At 47.8% G+C, this 13224-nt stretch overlaps 1 protein-coding gene across 2 annotated transcripts in view; it reads left to right on the top strand.

The window, feature by feature from the left end:
- glis2b (GLIS family zinc finger 2b) overlaps positions 1 to 13224 on the top strand; it is a 27068-nt gene extending 13844 nt beyond the window's left edge. Inside the window, exons 2-7 of one of the 2 annotated variants that reach the window (XM_086133987.1) lie at positions 5896 to 6081; positions 6163 to 6296; positions 8648 to 8794; positions 8863 to 8996; positions 9075 to 9193; positions 9270 to 13224. In XM_086133987.1, coding sequence (XP_085990113.1) covers positions 5904 to 6081; positions 6163 to 6296; positions 8648 to 8794; positions 8863 to 8996; positions 9075 to 9193; positions 9270 to 10012 — 1455 coding nt within the window. In that variant the 5' untranslated portion in view covers positions 5896 to 5903 and the 3' untranslated portion in view covers positions 10013 to 13224. Of the gene's footprint in view, positions 1 to 5895; positions 6082 to 6162; positions 6297 to 8638; positions 8795 to 8862; positions 8997 to 9074; positions 9194 to 9269 lie in introns of both variants that reach the window. The other variant, XM_086133986.1, reaches the window with a different exon arrangement.

Here is a 13224-nt window from a genome sequence, read left to right as displayed (position 1 = left end):
TGCAAGAGGCCCACTTGAGTAGCCGATAAAGAACAAAGCAAAATCTGGGACACAGCTCTCAAATGACATTTGACGACTCGGTACGAATGCCAACATTCCACCGACCGACAGATAGCCACGCTCATTTCGCTGCCCCGTCCTTGACAACAAACTGCAATGGTGACCCGTCCTCCTACATCTTGACTCCAGAACCGCCCAGCTTCCCTCCTGGCACCATACCATCCCCCCTACCCCCGCCCACCCCCTCCCTCTCTGGAATTCCTCAGTCTCCGAAGGCCCTGGCGGGAGGCCATCGTAGCTTCCTGTTACTTGGGCGTGCTCTTTTTTTTTTTTTGTCTTTCCACTTCCCCTCTTTTTGCCCGCTCTAATTTGTTAATGGTGCTTTTTATTTTCTATTCGGACCGCAAGAAGCCGACGTGTTGCTCGACTGCTACCCCTGCAACAACTGGATGGTCCCCAATATCCTGTTGGTTCTCTGAACACAGCAATTCCAAATCCAAAATCACCCCTCCCCTTCCCCTACTTTCCACTCCGAGTTGGCGTCAAAACATTAAGTGGGAATTGTCAGTGCATCTGCACATGATGTAACAGAGGAGCCACAAAGACAAAGGGAAGCATGCAGATGAAAGTGGGAATAAAGGAAGCAATGACAAAGCTAAAAATGAGAGAGAGAGAGGCCCGTGAGGAGAAGTGGAAACTGAGCTTTCCTGCCTGAAAAGATCTCAGCTGTGTGCATCGCTCATCCGTCAGGTGGGTGGAGGACATCGGGCACACCGTGACTCTCGTGTCACCTTTTTTTAAAATCCACCCATGAGTGACATCACATGTGTGTTTTCGTTGGTCATTCTGGCATTGGCGGTATCAAACGCCCACCGCAAATGCAGTCGATTGATTTATACGATGAAATACTTTTAGTATTAGTCTCAAGAGTGCTCGGAGCAGTCACTAAATATTGTTACAAAGTCACTAAAAGTTAACCTTGGAACAATTTGATGAAGGACTCATCGGAAAAAACCCGAATGACCCCTTCAAACAAATATGGTAGACTTGTGTGTTTTGTCGGGCATAGTTTCTTGTTTGCAAGAGACCATCCTTCCAGATATCACCTCCCAGGGTCACAGCAGGGGGGGGGGGGGGGTTATATTACAGCCCGGCTCGGTGGGGGCCACGCAACCAAATCTCGCACCTGAGGATGCCTGCGGTTGCTTTGTACATCAGATCAGAAACATGATCCTGTTGCGTGCAGATCTCATCGAGCTCAAGATCAGTAGTTGGGATCAGGGTCAAGAAGTGATCCACGGGAGCTTAAAGCCTCGCAGGAGCACCAAGGTCCACAAGCCCCCCCACGAGCAACCTTGTGCTACTTTAATCGCCCGTCTCTCTCTATCTCTATCACGCCTTTGCCAGACCTTGCAGGATTTCAGATGGTATCATGCATTGAATAGAAAAACATGAGTGGCTGACGCACGCTTGTGTTTTGAAAAAGTCCATTTCTCATCTCATCAACATTTGTTTACCAATGCAACATACAAACGGCAACAGGTGAGCAAGCGTCTTCTGTCTCGCTTCTCGGTGGGCGAAGTCATAACTTTTAAGACATTGCTGAAAGCCAACTCAAGTCAGTCTTTCAGTGCTTGCACCAGATTGAGATGAAACGTGATTTCCTCGGTCATCCTCTGGTGTTTCGCAGTAGAAACGTACAAGGCAGATAGATGGCTTGTCATTCGTACTTCATCACAACATCACACAGAGTGCAAGACACACACTGACCAAATCAAGAAATTTCTGTCGGCAGATGGACGAAGTTCAAGTCGCAAATGCCAGTGCTTGTATCTTCACACCCAAAACAAGGAGGTGTGGGGGACTCAAATTTCCCGACCACTGTTATGCAATTATGAAGAATGGTTGTTTTAAAGGTTCATCTTGCCAATTTCCCCCGCCCTTAACATTTAATTCTCTGTGAACTTGCAGATACAGTTTTTGGAAGACCCATGCAGGAATATGCGGCCGAGTTTTGGTCTCCTTCTGTAAATTGGGCTGATTTGAAACCATTTGGATCAGTTGATTAAATGCTGAGAGTTGGGGGAAAGACACCAGACGAGAGGCAACCGCAGTCCCCACTGGTCAATCGGGAACCATCGCAGGGGTGTCAAATTTTTGTCACGGGCCACATTTTAGTTAGCATTTCCCTTGGAGGGCGGTTATGACTGAAACCATTTAAAGAAGTCAAGAATAACTGTTGATTCAACTCTTGTTTAAGTTACTATCATGAGGGGTTTGGTAACAAGAAAATGCTTAGTATATCTCTCTTATTTATTACGTATGAGAATTTAAAATTTTGGTCGACATTTTAAGAAAGCATCATGGAAGTTGACATATTTGACTTGCTTCTGCGGGCCACATAAAACAATGTGGCGGGCCAGATTTGGCCCCCGAGCCTCGAGTTTGATCTACGGGTTAGTTTGTTTCAATATACGTGTCTCATTTCATTTTGCTTGAAGGTGTTGGAACATTTGTTGGCCGGCTAAACACTAAAAACCAAATGAACAATTGCTGGGGGACTGCTATGTAACTGATGTAACTCCTGGAAAAGTTGCAGTGAGTGTCCCAAATTCAAAGCGGTGGATATTGTATGAATGAGCTGGAATGTTGCTGTCTCAACAGTGCAATTCCTGGAGGGACTGCTTTTTTACCAAGCCCTAAAGACACTCGGGGCCTCGGTTAATGCAGGGTGACGCAGGATCAAGTGGGCACACGCAAAGGTTTGCCTTCCACCCCTTCCAGGCACTGATGGCATCCTGTCTTTGCTCCCTCCGCCCCTCGGGCCTGCCCGCTGGCCATCGCCCCTGTCCTCTCTCTGGCTGCTCCACGCTGTGTTTACTCTGCCCCACAGCGCCAGGGCCCCGCCGAGGGGACAATGCCGCCTTTCAGAGAAACTCTCGACCCCATGGTCGAGCACGGAAGTCCGCTTGCGAGGGAGGGTGGTGGATAGGAGGTGGGGGGTGGGGATGGGGGGGGGGCGACGGCCGACACCCCTTCCCCAAACTTCACAGCCATCCGCCAACTAGACATGCGCGCACACACACGCGGGAGCGAGCGGTGCGCCTTCCTCTCTCCCCCCACCCCCATTTGTCATAAACCTCCCCTGGTCAGCACCAAATGAGATACAAATACTTTTGAGTCATTTCCCAACCAGTGCAACGTCTTCAGAATGTCCGGCGGTGGTGGCTGAGTCACCATGGGGCGAACATGGAAAACAATCCGGTGCCCCTGAAGACGCTTCAAGTCAAAAATATTGACGTTCAAACGCAACTCATGAAACTTGGTGCGCTGAGTGTGCGTTTTGCTTTCTTATTGAATTTTTGGGTGATACTTGATCCCAAGCAAAGCACATCTTCCACAAGAAGCGGGGATAAAAGACCGCAAGTGATACCAAGTACGCGGACTGTACAGGTTTTGTTAGTTTGACCTCAGTCTGCAACTAGGAGAGGAATTAAACATCTTAAGCTTCTTTTTTAGAAGACATGTCTTTGACTGCATTTCCCAAAAACTGTATGGCGCCACTGTATGTAGATGTCACAATCATCTCATGAGAAGTGCTGATTCATTCAACCAATGGCTCGGTCAACTAATTGCATCGGTCCTAACGCAGTTCAGGTCAGGTTTCCATTCAGTTTTTAGATGAAGGACCTGCCGTGTTTGAGAAAGCATGGATTACAATGCTTAATAGGAGGGAAGCAGCGTTTCTGTTTGTCCCCCCACAGAGGATGAGCGCGGGATTTGTTTGGAAAAAGGTTAAGCCGATCGCTGGTCTGCACCTCGGAGTAAGGGGCTTAATCATTTAGTGGATGACAGGCGATTTTCTGCTTCCCTGGCCGCAGTGAGAAGCCACCGGGCTCGCCGTGCGGAAGCAGTTACGACACGGGCAAGGTTGAGCACACCCTTGTCACGTCGACAATTAGGACAGCAACAGCGATTGCGCCATCAAACATTTTGCATTTGGAACTTTGTAAAGGCGTACTGATTGCTCTCACTTTTGTGTTGGATTTGCAGGGGGTATTAAACGAAATGGCCCTTTAGCGAATACCCGTGTTTTGTTTGAGTCAGCATCCTTCCTTTTTATCTCAACCCTGCCCTGCACTGTTTGTGGGTGTCTTGAGAGTGATGGCCAGCGAACCTGGCGACCCCCGTGCTGCGTACCTCCCAGACACATGGCCTTTCTCATGTGGCCCCCAGCCAGTGGCTCTCAAAGCCCCCCATTCACAAGTGCTGGTGCCGCATGGGTGTGTGTGAAAGAGGATTGGTGGGGGTTGTTAAAATTAATGTTTAATCAATGACCGTGTGTGCGCTTCACCACACACTTGATGCACATGAGGGATAAGCCACTGAATTCTGTTGGAAAATGCTTAAAGATGATTCGTATGTATTTTGAAACTGAGGATGGATCCTACTCAATGCGAAGACAATTTTCCATTTCAAATTCCGATTCCATGTCAGGAAACATATTCCCAGATTAGCTAGCGGTAACGAGCCTCCTCATCCCAGAAATGTTCAGTTCTTTTTTTGCCGTCATCTGTTCTTGGACGATTCAAAAACTACGATTGAATACCAAAGAAGAAGAAGGAATCAGGTGCAATGAAAACTAAATGAAAGGAAAAATATTAAAACTCATCCAACAAAGTACATTTGAACTATATAAATGTTAAAACACTATCTTGGATGTAATGTCTGGTTCTTGTTTATTCCATATGTTGGTGCTATTATAGTCCCCAAAACGTCTTTTAAGATTAAAAAAATAAATAAAAATGGCTTTTATTGGACAATAACAATATGACCCTATTTGTGCTATGTTTGTCCTGTCCCGCTTTTATTGGGTTTATTCTGTGTATTTAAATATGTCTATCTGCTGTTCTATAGAAAGCATGTACAGGGAAAGTAAAACATTTATGAACATTTTAAGTGCGCCGGAAAAACAAAAAAAATGCAGACAAAATTTGGACTTGGAGTACATGAATTTCATCGGATTGTATAACCTTATCTATAACCTGGCAAGCATCTCCAAATTTTGTGAGAGTTTTCATTTTATACCCAACACCAAGAAAAGTTTTGGGAATTTGGATCTTAAGTACAGGAATGATTTAATGTCAGAAAATGTGGCAGGTATCCCATCCATCCATTATCCGAACTGCTTATCCTCACTAATAGATGCCATTTAGGATCGCCATTGTTCCAAGTGTTCAAATAACATCCGTGAGCAGCAATGTGCGTTGATGAGGATGCTGGTTGGGGAATTCAAGAGTGACATCTCGATGAAGTGGCCTGGCCCCAACCCTCAGGCTGGGTCTTGAGGTCAGTATGTTTAGGGGAAGGAGGAGGTGGAGTTGATGCAGCTGGACTTAAAAGCCTGCAGGGCGGGTGGGGTCCTGACCGGTGGGGCCTAAAAGGTCTGTGGAGTCTGATGGTGCACCCTGCGAGGTTGGTGGGACTGATGTGACAGGGTGCACGGGGCCGGGCGGGGGGTGCCTGACCAAGGGGTGGGGTGGTCGAGCTTGGCGGTGAGGCTGACCATCTGGATTGGATTGTAGACATTCCTCAGGAAGAGTCTGTGAGTAAAGGTCAAGATGGAGGGGGGGGGGGCACTTTTTTTTTTCTTGGATCGCTGTGTTTATTTTTCTTTAGCTTACTCAGTGTTTCGGTTTACAATTGTGGTCAGTTTACCATTGTTGGGGAGAAATACATTGGAATTCCAGATACATTTAACCTGGCAAATATCAAAAGTGTTTTTCATTATCGGTCACAGTCTGACACTGGAATGCTCAATTTTACGGGAAAAACATCCGACTCCTTGACCGGACCCTCCCTCTTGGCCCCTGTGTGTCCGCAATGTTTGTGCAGGTGTGGTCATGCTTTCCCTGGACGAGCCACTGGACCTGAAGCTCCCTCGGCGGCCCAACGGACGGGACCGTGGGTCGCGTTCACCAACTCTCTCGCCGACGATCCCCAAAAAGGCTCGCCATTTGCGCATGACGGACGATGGTACCGCGATCATCGATCCCGCCTCCCCGGCGTCCCCGCACACAGGTGGGTGATGTCGCAAGCAGCGGAACAACCCTCACACTGTATCACTCATCTCACTTGTGGATTTTTCTGCGGATGTCTTAGGTATGCAGGTCGTCTCCCACGACCGAACAGATACCCCCACGCCTCCTGCAGTGGATCTGAGCATGTCTCCTTCCTCCCTTCGCCACACGCCCACCTCACCCGAGATGACCAATGGGAGCTACGCTACCGCAGTGGTGAGGACCTGCACCCTACCTCTGTCGTCGCTAAAATTAATAATGGCGATGTAACGGCATCAAATCAAGTTCACGATTGTCGAGCTAACACAACTTTGGCAGTTTGCTGCGATACAGACATTTCAAGATTGAAAAAGTCGAACTCTAAGACAGAGGAGAAGGGCTCCCTGCGGTGCCCCCCTGCGGTTGTGGATGGTGGACATACTACAGGCAATAATTTTAGACGCATGTCGGGACGGAGAACCAAATATTAATGAACCCTGTAACCTGAATGTAACCTGAAAAGCTGTCCACTGTAGTCACCGCTGTCCCTGAAAGGGTTAAAGTCGGAATGCACGGCAATAGCCAATCAGGAACCTGCTTTAAAGCAGTCGTAAATTCAGTATGAAAAACACCTGTAGGCCAGGGACGTGTGGTCAGGGGAGGCAGGTGAGGCAGAGCCTCACCTCTGAATGCGCATTGCATTGCGCAATCATCACAAACTGGGTTGATACATGCAACTGGCTGGTGCTGCTTGCCGTATAACTGCATGTCGCAAATATAATGTTTAGCCAATTGAATCAGCTACCCTTTTTGCTTTATATATTTGTAAATGTGACACTAAAGGAGTGAGTGCCTCACCAACCATGAACCTCACCGCACGCCACTGCTGTAGGCCATAAATACCGTATTGGCCCGAATATAAGACGGTGTTTTTTGCATTGAAATAAGACTGAAAAAGTCGGGGTCGTCTTACATTCGGGGTCTAGACATTATACCCATTCACAACGCTAGATGGCGCCAGATATCATTGAAGCGATTGCTGAACTTGACTCCCCAGGCCAAAATGAATCCATCACGAAGAATAAAAATAAAAATAGCGGTAGCACGAAGAAGAAAAATAAAAAATAGCGGTAAAAATGAAAAGAGAAGAAAATAATAGAAGAGAGAACAGAAAATGGAGAAACGTAGCGACAATCTGGAGAAAAGTGGGTCAAAGATCGGCCAGGTTAACCGGCAGCTGAGGAGAAGTTATGATGTAATTTACATTTAAAAAACCAGAAGCCATTTATTTACGAATGTGATTGCACTTTAGTTTACATATTTAAATGTTCAGATATGAAGATTTGAATGTGGCAAAATAACATGCTTTTTCTCTCAAATATATTGTTATAATCATTTGTTTCAAATGTACTGTAATTATTTTCTGTATAAAAATGAATTTGGTGTGCAAAAAGTCTTTTTTCAAACGAGTCTTGAAAAAGAGGGGGTCGTCTTATAATCAGGGCCATCTTATATTCGGGCCAATATGGTATAAAATAATGCGTGTGCCAATCAATGACTGAGCTTTCCTTCTTGCGCCACTGAGCAAACTAATTTGTTCTGGTCGATAGAAGTACCGGATGGTGTGCTTGCGTGGATCGCTTGGCAAAATTGTCACTTCCATGTTAGGCCGGTGATCCACAGTGTTAGCATGTCACACTGTTTACATAGCTAGCAAAATCCCACCTCCAAACCATGTGGCTGAAAACGCAAGCCTGATTCGAGTTGTACAGAACGGAACCCCATGGTGGAAGCTCAACCGTATCATTCGCTTACAAGGGCTGCGAAATGTGTGCTGCTCTACGCCTCCGGGATCCCGAATAAGATCCTCTGTCTGTGCAAGTTTCATTCATTGGTATGAAGCATGCGCGCGTGTGTATACAGATATATAATCGGATTAAGGACAAGGTACAGCCACATGTCGGCTAATTCATTTGCCTGGCAATTGAATTGAGACAAGTTAGCTGGAAGCATTCATCCGCCCCCGTGTCCTAGCAAGATAGCGCCGGTCGCTGCAAAATAGTCTGCACTTAAGTTGACCCCACATGGAGGCAAGTAGGACGCTGTCTCTCCATCTTACATAACAAGAGCTGCTCAGTTGCGCATGGCAAGGCAAAGATCAGCGGTGTAATTTGGTTTTCCCGAAATTTGTCACATAGGCATGGCGAACATAGCTGCGCGTTAATAAGACAATCAGCTCTCAGATCCATTTAGGACGATTGTTTTCCCACTGCTATTACATCAGGTACATCGATTCGTATTTTTTTTCCCTGCCTGAGTTGCACCAGACTGTAATGTTTGAGTGTGCAAGTCCCAGCTGAGGTTCGGAGAATTTCATAGCTCTCATGCTGAGCTCAGAGAGAGTACACAGTTTTGTAGCCCACAGCGGGTGACTGCATCAAGAAGGAAAGTTGATTTTCTGAGTCCAGACGACCAGACAATCTCAACTGTGATCACTTTTGTCTTTTACCGTCTCTGGAACAAAATTTAGCCAGTGTGGCTGATTGATCCTGATCTTCTTGATTGCGCTTTCCTCCGAGACTTCACAGCTGTCGCAAGCCTTTCAGTTTTTTGTGCCGATCGGAGCTGGGGCGGGACTTCACCTGCCGTCATCCATGTTCGTTGGCCAGACGAGTGATAAAAGGGCCTCCCCGGACCTCTCGTCAGATGAACAGCTGGCTTGCCGCTGGAAGAAGGTGCGACTCAGAAAGCGCAGATTTGATGTAGCCTCATTAGCGAAACTAAAACCTCTCCTTTTCGACAGTGCCGCCTGCTCTTTGACTCACTTCAAGACCTAGTGGACCATGTCAACGACTTCCACGTCAAGCCGGAGAAGGGGACAGGGTACTGTTGCCATTGGGAGGGCTGCGCTCGCAAAGGGAGGGGGTTCAACGCCAGGTGAGCGCCTCACAGGCCGCCGACATGAGGCGGAGGATCACGAAGGAGCTAGAATCATGTTTGCCCCACCCCCCGCAGGTACAAGATGCTTATCCACATCCGCACGCACACCAACGAGAAGCCTCACCGCTGTCCCACTTGCAACAAGAGCTTCTCACGCCTCGAGAACCTCAAGATACACAACCGCTCGCACACGGGTCAGTAGCGGGAGCAGAGGGAGTCCAATCAAACCAGTCAGACCACATCCAAACCCTCTTCCATTTTCTCCCACAGGTGAAAAGCCCTACATCTGCCCGTATGAGGGCTGCAACAAGCGCTACTCCAACTCAAGCGACCGCTTCAAACATACGCGCACACACTATGTGGACAAGCCCTACTACTGCAAAATGGTGGGCTGCCTGAAGCGCTACACAGACCCGAGTTCTCTCCGCAAGCACATCAAGGCCCACGGCCATTTTGTGGCGCAGGAGCAGGGCTCGCCGGGCGGAGTGGGGTCCTTGCTGAAGGGAAGTCAAAGTGGGGGTTTCGCTAGCGGAGGGGCAAATGAGTCCGAGATGTCGTACGTGAGTGGGGCTCACATTATCATTCCAGGGTCAGGGGCCGCTCTCCTGGGCGCCCACACTCTTCAGGGCCTGGGCGGAGCTCTTCCCATGTCCCCCCTCAGTCCTCGGCCCCTGGACCTCAGCACGTTGGGTTGCCCTAACTCCCCCCCAGGCAGCTTGGGAGGGGCTCCTGCCCTATCGTTCAGTGGCTCCCCGCTCGCCCTGGCCAAGTCACCCCTGCTCTCTACGGCGTTCGCCTCCTCAACCCTTGGCATGCCCACGGTGCCCATGCTGGGGGCGGGCGCCGAGCGCAGGGCCCCGAGCCTGCAGGCCAAGAGGGGTCGAGGGGAGGAGGCCGAGAAGGAGGTGACTGGGGGGGTGCTTAACCTTTCCACAGGAGGGTCTTATGATTCTTTGTCCTGGGTGGTCATCCCCCCGGGCGCTGTGGTGCTCAAGCCAGCTGTGGTCAACTGATACACGCATACACATTCCAGAAGAGCTCACGGGGTCGGGACGGGAGGGTGGTGGGGTGGATCGGGTCGCACAATAGCTTCAAAGAGTGCGGCATATGTACAACAATATGGAGACCATATTTGATGAAAGTTGCAGAACGCAGGCCTCTTCGGTTGTCAAGGGGCTCAAGAAGATTTCTAGAACAGGCCGAAAAGGGCTCCTCTTGCTTTTCTAATTTTGTACATTTCTTCATTCCTTGTTTGCCGGTTCTGTGGACGGAGCCCATGAACGTGAAAGTCTTATACAAGTCCTTCTATTCTATCCAGTATTTATGAAAGATTATCGACCGTGTGCCTCTAGCCAAGCAGTGAGATAGACAAAGCCCGCAAAGAAACACAAGGACGCACTCAGCGCTGGGCAAATGTGCACTTTTTTTTTTTTTTTTTTTAACTTTGAAACATATAACGTACAGGCTTCTGTGATTCGTACGATTCCGACGAACTTGCCAGACCAAAGCAAGTGAACGTAAAGCGTCTTAAACGGTTCAGTTACACACAGCACTTAAAAAAAAAAAAAAAAAGGTTAGCGTCACAAAATCTCAAAACTGCTGCTAACCTCTTCGTGTGACTGAGAGCGAGTCTCTTTTGACAATCTTTCCCCATTTCGGGGAGGCCAACTAACACCGACAAGCCTGGTCCAGGGAAATTTCTTGCCAGGCATTGTAGATTGCTTTTACAGCGATCCCGAGAACAGACAAATGGTGTTGGAGCACCTGGCAAAGACCAATAATCACTTCCTCTCAAGAAAACGGAAGGCACTGATGTTTGGCTCCCCACAGTGGCAGGATGAGGGGCACAACATGCCACGGGACAGAATTGGCACAGTTTCTTGCTCCTGGATTGTCTAGCTGCTTTCCCGTAATGGAATCAACACGGCCAGTTTGTGTATGAAAGGCCCACTGTGCCGATAAACACTGCTGTCTTGTGTTTTCTTTATAGAGTGACCCGGCTGAAAACCAGCCGGGAAAAAACACGTACGGCCGGCCCGGCCGTTCACTGTTTCACCTCTTGGTGGAAGTTTTGTCCTGCGTTTAACCAACTGGGCCAAAAATAGTAAAGCGGCCAAAGTGAGATGTTCATATTTGGCTTGGGTGGGGAGGGGGGGGGGGGGTGTCCAAACATTCAGTGCCAAGTCCAGCTGGACTGAAAGTGAAGCCACACGAGACCAAACTGCCTCATTTGAACAACAAGAAGAAAAAAAATGTCTTCTGGAAACGAGTGATCATAATTTGATCAAGCAGTCGCCATGCACTTAGCATAGATGCCATTTTTTCCTCTACATTTTATCAAATGTTAGTTGATTTTAGGTTTTTTTTGGGGGGGGGGGGCTACCAAGTGTGCAAAATGGCAGAGGAGAGCCAGAGAGAACATACAGAACCTTCCCTGAAGATACTTCTATTTCCTCCTCCATCTGTTCCATTGGAAGTCTTTCCTTGGCTGGCATCCACCTCGAGAAATCCGTTGTTGCCATCTTGCATATATATTTCATCTCTTCGTTTTGGACGAGACATTTTTTTTCCCATTGGTGTGAATTTTCTCCTCTGTGGAAAAGCTTCTCTGACTTGAGATTCTCCGCTGCCTCGAAGCTGAGTCTAGAGGAGGACGACAAAGGCGTTGTGGGATTTTCCCGTTGAATTCCAGATTTGATTCAAGCGCGGCCACACGGACCAAACCAATCAAGCGAGAACAGGCGAGTCTGAATGGTGGTGTCGGTTTTAACCTGCGTTGGGGTTCGTGGATGCCGTTTGCCGATTAGCCACTGGGAACAAACAAATGCCTGCCTCAAATTGACCTCTTCCTTTCCTATCGGGAATAATTGTAATGATCTAAGTTCCTGGGTTGCGCTGTTCAAACGTGGACATTTAACTCCCCGACCTGCCCCGATTAGAGGAAATAGTCATGAAAAATCATATGTGGCCGATCCTTAAGCTGAAGAGAACCTCTCGGCATGAGCGATGTATCAGAAGCAGGTGCTCAGCAGGCTAGACGTTTGCGTTCCCATGGCAACAGTGAACCCCCCTCGCAAATGCGGCGGTGGCTTTTGTCGTCGTCCTCTACTTGACAGCCTCTCCCCGGCAGGTTAATCTGAGGACAGCCGCGGCTCGGCAGCAGAAGATGGGGATGACGCGACGCGGATCCTTGTAGGTTTCACACCGTTTCCATAGCAAATAAGCTCCATTCGTCAGTTCAACCCTTTTGCGCTCCCGTTTGTAACAAAGTTGCACTTTTTTTGATCCCCGTCTTGGGAGGCTCGTACGTCCTCTTGTGTGGAGCTTCGTTCATGGCGTCCTATTTGTAACATATCCGCAAGAATTTTTATACATTCTGCAAATGGTACCATGCTCCAGATTTGGAATTACTCCCGCAACATGTTGCGGACACTGGGAGTGGTGATGGGTTTTCACAAGCTCGGTGTCATTTTAAAAAGGGGGTGCCGTTGACTGGAGGGCTACAGTGTTGCACAAAGGATTAATAGGCAAGACTAAGGCCAGTCGAGGCCTGTTCCAAGTTTTTTTTTTTTTTTTTTTGCACATTTGAATTGAGATATCCTGACAGTATTTTCATTTTTCCAAGTGCCTTTTTTTTTATATTATAGGTAAAATATAGAAGTTCAACATTATATGCTGTTCAAAAAAAAAAAAGAGCGGATTTTTATAAAATATAGATTTTTTTTTCTGGTTTCATGTTCTGTGGTCGAACATGCAATAATTTTAGTTAAGTCTCCAGTTGCTACAACATAGCAGCATTCTCCTGTTTTAGAGGAATTTTATTACGATATTGGTATAAATGTCAAAAGAAGTGTTGAATAAAACTGCATTTGATACAAAAGTCGGGTGGTTGTGTGTGTTGTTCTACAGGTAAATCCACAGAGAAATATTAGGTCCACACCTATAAGAAAATAAAAAGTATGGAACACTGCGAGAACAATGTTTTTTTTTTGGTCAGGCAGGCAATCAGTGGAGGTAGACCAACTATGTGCTCCCTCTTACGCGTTCCATTCAAGAGGCGAGCGGCAGCTTTTCTGAACCAACTGGAGGGTGCGCTGGCTGGCTCCAAAGAAAAGTACAGTGATCTTGCCGAGATGTAACGAAAGCACGGATTACTGATTCAAAGTGCTGCAAAACTGCTTACACGAAGTCCAAACGCTGGACTCAAAAAGCACCACACCGATTT

Source organism: Hippocampus guttulatus, chromosome 16 (assembly GCF_054856545.1).
Source record: "Hippocampus guttulatus isolate MCC_2025c chromosome 16, RoL_Hgut_1.0, whole genome shotgun sequence".
Classification (NCBI taxonomy): Eukaryota; Metazoa; Chordata; class Actinopteri; order Syngnathiformes; family Syngnathidae; genus Hippocampus; species Hippocampus guttulatus.
This window is presented reverse-complemented; position numbering and strand designations above follow the sequence as displayed.